The sequence below is a fragment of the Halyomorpha halys genome, unplaced genomic scaffold, assembly GCF_000696795.3.
Source record: "Halyomorpha halys isolate HHAL.00 unplaced genomic scaffold, Hhal_1.1 Scaffold318.1, whole genome shotgun sequence".
NCBI lineage: Eukaryota > Metazoa > Arthropoda > Insecta > Hemiptera > Pentatomidae > Halyomorpha > Halyomorpha halys.
Window position 1 is genome coordinate 116,546 of NW_027105968.1, and position 10,183 is coordinate 126,728.

The 10,183-nt window shown below is 28.6% G+C and overlaps 1 protein-coding gene and 1 long non-coding RNA gene across 2 annotated transcripts in view; one reads left to right on the top strand and one right to left on the bottom strand.

Moving 5' to 3' along the window:
* Window positions 1-3,008, bottom strand: part of LOC106681199 (uncharacterized) — a 42,181-nt gene extending 39,173 nt beyond the window's left edge. The window contains exon 1 of the mRNA XM_014421399.2: window positions 2,930-3,008. Within this exon, the coding sequence (XP_014276885.1) occupies window positions 2,930-2,941 (12 nt within the window). The 5' untranslated portion in view covers window positions 2,942-3,008. The remainder of the gene's footprint in view (window positions 1-2,929) is intronic.
* LOC106681200 (uncharacterized) overlaps window positions 1-10,183 on the top strand; it is a 57,469-nt gene that overhangs the window by 42,043 nt on the left and 5,243 nt on the right. The gene's annotated exons all lie outside the window — the stretch shown is intronic.

Sequence of the window (10,183 nt, forward strand, 5' to 3'; positions counted from 1 at the left end):
TAATTAAATAATCATATATAAATATAATATTTGTTTTTTAATTATTATTGAAATTAAGTTACTAATCGTATTTGGTTGATACTCTTAATGAGAGACTAACGGTAGAGACGATGACTTGATCTTATTATCCTGAAAATTGTATTTATTTGCTTGCGGTTATTTATTTTTGTACACATCCTTAAAGAAATTTTATCGACATTTATATTAACATATTTTATTTGTTTATTATGTAATCTATTTAGTTATGAAAAATGATAGGTATTAAATTTATAAATTTTAAATCATTTATTTTTTTATTATTAATTTAGTAATATATTATTATTTATTAGTTAAAGAGAATATACTTATTCATGACAAATTATAGATAATAAATTTAAAAAGTATTATGTAACTAACAAGGGATAGTATATTAACTAGTTTGGTCAATGTTGTGTCGTTATATTATTGATACATAAAGTAAAAAAAAACTGGGACAGAATTTTACAAAATATCGAATATATAAAAGAAATTTTAAATGATTAGGATTCCTAAATTAAAATAATTGATAATTATTATGATAATGAAAACCTGATTGCAATGGTTGTTAGCTCAGAGATACTCTACTTTAAATGATCAAATTTATTTTCTTTAATACAATATGTCAAACAAATATTTCTAAGATATAAAGTATCACAAACTAAAGTACATTGGGGAAGTATTACGGAAAAAAACCCGCCGTAAGTTCGGCTGACTCCAAATAACCAATTCTTGAGAAATGGTTTGTGCATGAGTCGTGGTCAGTTTAGTTAAAAACTGAAAAGTGAAAATACGTACTAACAGTAAATATGGTATATATCGAGAATGTTACAGAAAATTGTTCGTTAAATAGACCCTCTAAAGTGTTACTGTATATCACAGATACTTTCGTAAAAATTTCTCGTAAATGGCTCCAACGAATTTGATTTAGCTTCAGATACCTATAATGTATAATGTACAATTGAATAGTCTTTAATATCTATTAATTATTATTATATAGATCTTATCCTCGTTGAAAACAGTCTGACATGGCTTAATGAAAATACTTTCTCTATAGTACATTTCATTGCTACTAATAACAATAAAATTTATAAATATAAACTATGACATAATTTGGTTATTAACTAAAAGAGAAATATTTTTCTAGGTTAAAACAAATTTTCGGAAATATGAGCTGTCATATGTAACCGACCTAGCCCGAACCAGATATCATTCCTTCCATTATAAACTCCCTAACCACCCAAACCCACTATTTTCTAACCTTGCTTCCTCATCCATTCCTGACAACCTTCGAGGCGCTTGAAAAGAAGATGGCCACGAGACCTGCTAATGTAAAACGTCATAAGAGTGCTACCAAGAGGTATAGAAACGCGCCTGTAGCACTCCATATAAACTGAGATCAAATTGACTAAATGTGTTATAATGTACAGTTGTAAATAGCAATAAATAAATGAATAAAAAAAAAAAAGAGCAGCAATATAGCTAATATATAATATACTTAACAAATATCGAATCGTAGTACCTGACTAAATTAATGAAAATCAATATAATTATTTTTTTTAAAAATTAAAACTTTAATTTAATTACTTATCAATTCTGGTACGTGAGGCCACTGTTATAAACGTTGCAATATACAATAAGACTAACTTTGTATGACTAATGTTTTTTTTTTATCTAAAGAAACATTTTAAATAAAATAATTTATCAGGATGTTTTTGATAAATTGAGGTGAAATATTTTTTTCGAACTATATATTGAATTTTCATTTTTTTAACTGTATTGAATAACTTCAGAACATATAGTCTGACTAAATAATAATAATAAATAACTTTTCTTATTCTTCATTCATGTAGAAATTCGCTACAATTTGAGACAAACATATGTTATATTATAACATTCTTATGCTCTTCAAGAATTGAACGATTTATTAAAAAATCAAATATTTATTGTTATGTTAAATTTACTGCCTCGTATTTTGTAAAATATTCTTTAAATGAGAACAATAACGTAGACAGAATTTGACGTGAGCTTAATAAGTTCTCATTATATATTCTAGATTGAATTTTTGGCTTTAATAGTTTTCATTAATATGACAAATAGCTAAAAGCAATGAAAAGAGGAACCAGCAAGAAATACATTTTTATTATTAAATTCTAATAAAAATAATAAATTTAAAATACAGACCGGGTAAATAGAACACGACGAAATGATTGTATAAAAAACTTAAAATATTTGTCAAAGTGATAATTATTTAATTTTAATTAAGTTACAAGAAAATACAATTAATTTCAATAAATTTTTCGATTCAATAAATTATATCTCGTTTGAAATTCGTAGTAAGAATTCGTTTGTGATCCGAAACTTCGTTTTAACTTCTACAAAAGCTAATTTATCTTTCTTACCATTTTTTTTTTGTTTTACATACAAATATTTCTATTTCTATATATTATTATTTCATTATAAATTACTCCAATGGCGCATTTGCAATTCCACTACTCGTTACTGTACTTGTTACTAGTCAGTATAACATTAATTTATATTTATATTTTTTTTAGTTAATTATTTTTTTTTTTTTACATATCATATTTTACAATATTTCTATCTTCTCCTCATTTAGCCCAGATGAAGACTTGTAAAGTTTGACTTAACGTTGATTACAAATAAATAGGTAGTAGCAGAAAAATACTTTTTGACCCATTTTTAATCGCCACACGAAACATCATATTATCGCCATATCCATCGATAATCTTCCAATCGAAATTTTACTTGACTAATATTTTAATTGATATTCAGAAATTAATTTAAATTCTGAAAGTATAATATTAAAATTTAGCAAAATCACTTTTAATCACGAGTAGTCGTAATGTGCAAATGAATTATTTTTTCGAAGACACTAAGTACAAAGCTTGCCTACCTTGAAGTCCATACTGCTGGTGTGAGGTGTTGCTCAACTGCTGCCGGTGGTGAATGGAGGAGTACTGAGGGGCGGCCGCCGGTCCCTAACTATTTATTCGGAGTTCGTGAGGGTGGCGAAAGCTTCCCCTCCTCCTATTGCACAAGGGAGGATCTCTTGTACAAGGCCGTCCTTCGGTCTGCAAGGGTATGTCGATTAGCAGACCGAGAGGGAAATCTAAGTGCTTCCTATAATAGAAAACAAAATATAATAATATTATAGTTAATGAAAACATCTTCCAATGAAATTTTTGTATTATTAATTCAAAAGTTAAATAATAATAACTATTAGTTATAAGTTAGTTATTAAAACAACATTTTTAATTAAAACTTTATATATGATATAACTACTATTCTCCTAATTAGCCCACATATACAAAAAAAAATTTTTGTTGAAGCCACTCTTATTCTCAGAAAATAAATCTGGCTAAAGGCTTATTAATAGAGCCACATCATTAGCAAACAGAATATTTAAAAGATATTACAATAAAAATTTATAAAATATTTATTGAAAACTTTTACCCAAAATAACTAATAAATAATTTATGGTATAACATAATACAAAATGATCTCATCATTAAAAATAAAAATTCAATATTGATAGAGAAACCCTTAAGAAATAGTAATAAAATCAATGATAATGCTAGCAATAAAAGCAATGTTTTAAATAAGGTAGTAAAACCAGACTAAATTAAGATAATGGATTTTTATTGAAATGAAGATAACATATAATCGGAAAATGTAGATATTCAGAGTGAAATAAAACATAATGACAATAGAAATATATTTAATTAATATTTTTAATTTAACTATGTACCTGGATTTCATTGTCATTTCTTTTTAAATATAATTTCATACTTGATATAATGACTATTTTCCATATTAGTTCACATTTAAAATACAATAATATCTATTGTTTTCATCCTTGTTAATATATAAATGACTTGTTTAAAATAAGTAGAATCTTCTTGACCATCATTGCTGGATTCTTTCTGAGGTTACTCTGATTAGGCTGATAACTCTTAATATACCTCTATTGGTTAAAAGATGAAATTTCTATGAAGTTCTATGGTTATGAAATTTCTTCATTCCAAAATTACTATTGTATGACTTAATATTAACTAGATGATTTGCTATTTATATTTAATGTAGTTATAGCTATGTTCCAACCAATCCTAACTCTATTCACACTACGTATGCTCGCAGTTAATAATATTCCATTAATAGTACCTCAAACTCTCCAATCCCATATCACAGCCCTCGAAGAATGGGGTCGTAATTGAAGGATTAAGATAAATCCCAACAAAAACCCTTCGTCATAAACCTACCGACTATCCTAAAGTTTCATTTAATAATGTTATTCTTACCTCTGTCGAACAGATCCGCTACCTTGGACTACGTCTAGATAAACGATTAACCTAGAATCCTCACACAAGACAGGGAACTGCACGTCGATTTTGACTACTATAGCACTTACTAGACAAACGATCTAAACTTCCAACTAATTACAAAAGAATGATCTAATGGTTGCAATAAGGTCAACTGGACATATGGAGTTGAGCTTTGAGGCTCCACTAAACCTTCGAATTCCTGTTCAATTCATACAATCCAAAATCCTTCGTAAAATCCTCAATGCTCCTTACTTTGTCACAAATAAAATTATTAATATTCCCTACGTAACCGATCCAGCCCGAACCAGATATCACTCCTTCCATTATAAACTCTCTAACCACTCAAAGCTTTCTAGCCTTGCATCCTCATCCATTTCTGACAATCCTTCGAGGAGCCAGAAAAGAAGATGGCCACGAGAACTGCTAATGTAAAATGTCATTAGAGTGCTACCAACAGTGCTACAATCTCGACACGCCTGTAACACTCCATTTTAATTAAGATCAAATTTACTGAATGTATTATATAATATACAGTTGTAAATTTCAATAAAGATATTTAAAAAAAAAAGTTATATCTATGAAATGAGAGCTTAAATTATTTGTATATACTTTAAAAATTACGGAATGTTCTATGTTTTTTTTTTATGTTTCATTTTCCTATTTTTCGTGTACTTACAGTTTTTAATTTGGATTTTTAAAATCAAAACTATGTCTTAGTTTTGTGCTACGTTGGGCCAGTGTTGTTGTGTTTATATTTTTAACATTTTTACAATTAACAATTTGTTGCTCAATTCTAGTTTTTTATTTTTTGGAGGGTTTTTTTTTTTGTTCACTTCAACTCATTATTAAATATATAGTTAATTATAAATTTTGATAATGATATGATATATTGATATAAATAAGATAAATTTTTTTGAAGATGTATAATATAGGAACAGTTTGGAAAGCATACGAAAATTATTTTCGAATGTGAAGTATGAATTTTTTCTTAGGTGTTCAAACTAAATTTTATTTTCTTGAGCTTTTAGAATAATGGAGACATTATATATTTTTAATAGAAAAAGAAACCATGCACCTAGATGCAGAATTTCATAGGAATTTAATAGATTTATTGCTAATTTTATTCTTTAGACATCTCCAATATCACCCCTATAGCTCAGTTAACAGCTTTTAAACCTATGACTTACGTTTCGAATGTTCCATTTGAATTCAAATATATATACAAATAGATTATGTATTTTAAGTTTGCCACCTCTTAGTGTAATTCACGTTCCAGCATAGCCAACCAACATGCTTGATGCAATATTAAAAGTTGAAATGTAAGGTAAACAATAACATAAAATCTTAACAATTAGCCTTTAATCAATTAGTTGTTAGAAAAGGTGGTCTCTCATCCAGCTCTTCTTTAGTTTTCTGCAGATCATACCTGCCATGAGTGTTGTGCTGACCTAGCGGCAAAAGCTGTATCATTGATCTGACTACAAAAACAATTACTTAAACCGTAGTTTACCGCCAATTATCAGATTAAAAAAAGTTCAATCAATTTTAAACTAACCACCACGATTGGAACTTCATTTTTACAGATGTTCCAAAACAGTCGAAGGAGTAGGCACTGCTGTCGTTTCAGATAATCACACCCTCTTATTTTCGCTACAACCACGCTGTTCGGTGTACACTCCAGAACTCTTCGGAATCAATCGCGCAGTTTGCAATATCCCACTTAACTGCCCCCGCTCGGTCATCTGTTCTGACTCGAAATTTGCCCTCAAATCTTTACAAGATCCATTTTCAACACACCCATTAATAATAGAGTTGAAGCAGCATTTGAAAACTTTGAACAACATGGGTTGTAGGGTCTTATTTTTATGGCTGCCAGGTCATTGTGGGATCACTGGGTATGAAAAGGCAGATTCGCAGGCCAGACTAGCTATAAAGATAAGTCGTAATATCATCAGTATGCAAAGATGTTATTTCATGGATAAAAGAAATTGGATGGCAAGAGTGGCAAGATGAAGGCTTCATCATGAGAGACAAGTTAAGAATGGTCCAGCAGACAGTGAAACGTCCAACCAGAAACCTGAATCTGCTACGGAGAGAAGATGTGGTATTAACCCGTCTTCGGATAGGCCATACTCGACTCGCCCACGGTCATCTCATGAAAAAAGAAAATGCACCGATGTGCCGCTACTGTGGAAACGATCTCACCGTTAGGCATCACGAACAGTACGGTTCTCTTCAGATTTACAGGAGATGTTGAGCGAAGATCCCACTACAATAACAAAACTTTTTCACTTTCTAAAAATCATTAATATTTATGATCACATATAGTCTAACTGTCCAGCAATAGATAAGTGGATGCAAAATTCTTTATAGTTATTTACTAACTACCTCAAATCTAATTGCAACTTTGTAAAATGTAAATCATAATTATAAATATGTAACTAATAGTAAATATGTAATATGTAATTTTAATTGTAAATATGTAATTGTAATTGTAATTGTTAATTTGTAACCTTCTCACTTTGTAATTATATGCAACTTTGTTAATATGTCAATTGTTATCTACTAACTTTGTAAATTCAGTGTAAATGGCCCTAGTGGTCGAAACACTTAAATAAATAAATAAATGGTCTGATTACTGACTACCTCTGACTGCTTTGATTGCACCCACAACATCCTTTATCCTCTGATGACAATATAAGTATTGAATACATGTCAGACATCATGAATTGTAGTATAATAGAAAACGAAATAATATAAATTAAGAGTACAGTACTTCCATGGAATATATCAACCCAAAGCTGCAGACGACACGAAGTAATACAGACCAGACTACGAATTGGACACACTTGACTAACCTAAGAATACTTACTGTCATCTACAGTAACATCTAGACCAGCATGTAGACAGTGTAACGTACCACAAACTGAAAGATTACAGCCATTTGATAGATACCGGATTACCAAATCATTTGGCAACATTAATAAACGATAATAGTCCTCACATTCCTGAAATATTTAACTATCTTAAGAAATTAAGTATGTGCGCATATATGTAACTAATTTGATTTATTTATATCTTTATTACATCAATTAATGTCAGTAACTCGAATAAATTTTATTTTTTCAAATTTATTTTAGATATATTTTAATTTTAACTATTGTTATATCAGCTATATATATTCTATATATAAATATATTCTAGTATAAATAGAATGATGGAAGATTATTGATGATTGACCGTGTGTATAGATGAATGGAATGTGGTCCGGGTGCGGTCAAAAAAACTCAAATAGTAAATGATTAAAATAGTATAAATCTTCTATTTGAGTTTTTTTGACCGCACCCGGACCATATTCCATTTATCAAATAGAATGATATTAGGAATGTTTCCAAGATTGATGCTCAGTCAGTATGCATAGGCAAACATCACCACCGCTGTGGACTGTCTTAAATTATTTTAAAAAAAAATAAATTCTTTTATTTTTTCATATAATCATCTTCAGTTGGTCCATATGTGTTTGCATGTGATACGCCAACAACATAACATTATATGCTTTCCTATATAATGTTATGTTGTTGGCGTATCATGAAGCTTTTGTAATGATCGTAGTTAATACAATGGAATACTTAACTCTACAATGTATCAATGAACCATTAAGTGCTCTTTAATATCAGCTAGGTCATATCCTTATCGAGATAAGCAGGCAGGATTTAAATGCCCAAATTAAAAAATTGTTAATGATATGATTTTTACTAACCCTAAAATGAAAATATTGTAGGTGCAAGAACTGCTATCACTAATTATAAATAAGTATTTTTTAGTGGTTAATTTCAATTAAAAACAGACATATATTAGAAAATAGACAAGTGGGTTTCAGAAATTCTTAAATACACAAACTTCAGCCCCATTTCATTTCTCTGTTTAATGTTTTAATTATTTTTTTAAATATTTAAAATAGAGATTTATACTGAAGAAATGAACTGTGAAATATACCATATAATAATTACCATTTATTGTTATAATATTTTCATTTTTGTGCTATTGTTATTATGAAATTATAACATTTTTTTTTAAAGACTTTCCGAGTAGGTAAGTATATTCCAATTTAATTAATAAAAAACTTCATAAAAATAGGAGAAAATAATAAATAAAAATTACAAAGTCTATTTTAATGAATGTATAAAGTAATTTATTGTTTTTCTCTCTTTTTTATGATCCATTTCCCGGTCATTTCCGACATATGAGGGAGGAGGGTGAGTTTAATCAACTGGGTACTGCCCTATACTAACAATGGTGGGGGGTCAAGTTTTCAATTCATGGGACCACCACAGAAATAAAAGTCGGATTCGAACTTTTATTTTAATTAATTATTAATAATTGACCCCGTATTGCCTAATAGGCAGGGTAGGGTGATAAATAAATAAATAATGCTGCTGCAGTTCCGAGACTGCAAAGACCTACGCCGTTACTCTCTCAGCTACAGACGGTCCATTTAATGTTTTCCGGGTTTTGGTGGTTTAATTTTTTTTAGGGATTTTTTATAAATAATGTTTTATCTTATTAATATTTAAATATTGCCTGCTAAAAATATATAAATCATAAGCCTCAAAATAACAGCTTAGATCGTATGATTTATTTTTCAAATCATCATCATTTATCTTTTCTGATAATTTATAAGAAATTATAAACCGTTAAATAGTTATGTTCATTTCACTTATTAAAAAAAAAAATCTTGATGATAAATGGTTTTAATGCTTCATCCCACTGAACTAACTACAGATGTGGATTCGCTAATTAGATCACGCGAAACATTACTCCGTTTTTTGCACATTTTTTTTTCTTACTCTGCCTTATTGCTTTTCTAATTCAACAGGAAGTAATTTGACGACTGGTTCAGGACATAAAAAAATACTTTCTCGAATATCTAAAATGTAGTCTTCCTAAAAATAGTAATATTCAGTATTTTACATGTAGATTAAGTGCTTCTACGTCTTACTCCATTAAATAAAACTTTAATATATATGTTACATACACAATGTACAATGCCATAAGATCGCATTTGGTTTATTTACAATAAATAATTTATATGAATTTATTAATAATGTTCAACAATATCAATATATATATATATTATTATGAAATGTAATGAACACAAACTGTTTTCTTACTTTACAAATGTTTCTATTTATGGTTTTTGAGTATTACTTTCCTGTATACTTTCCAGCATTAGCTAAATATTTCATTAATTTAATTAATTAGAGTTCCATTGTTTTAATGCCACTAATTCATAACTTTTTTATAGAAAAATATTACAATCTGCTAAAATCCTTGGAAATAGATAAATAATGACAACTGTGCACATTCTTACCAGATAAAAACTACTAAAAAATGAAGTCCGACAGGGAAAAAAATTCTTTATTTTGCCATGCTGCCCAAATACATTGGGCTGCTATAACACACTGTACTCATCAATCCATAATTGTAAATATTTACACTTATATACAATTAACATTTATAATTTTTCAAACAATAATCGTCAATATACTAATACAATACACTTTAAATACATTTTTTCTTCTAAACAAAAAATATGTTTTTCTATTCTATATACATATATTGGTGTTCCTTTGTTTCGCATAAAGCCAAATAAAAATGTTCCAATACATTACTCCTTCTGTTTCACTCCTTCATACCTCTCCTCTCCAGTGATCCGGAACAACTGTTTAGTTTAACAATTAAGAAAAATGTACAAAGCATAAATAAAAAAGAAACAAAACAATCACAGCAGTAGAATAGTATACTAAAAAAAAAAAAAAAAATTA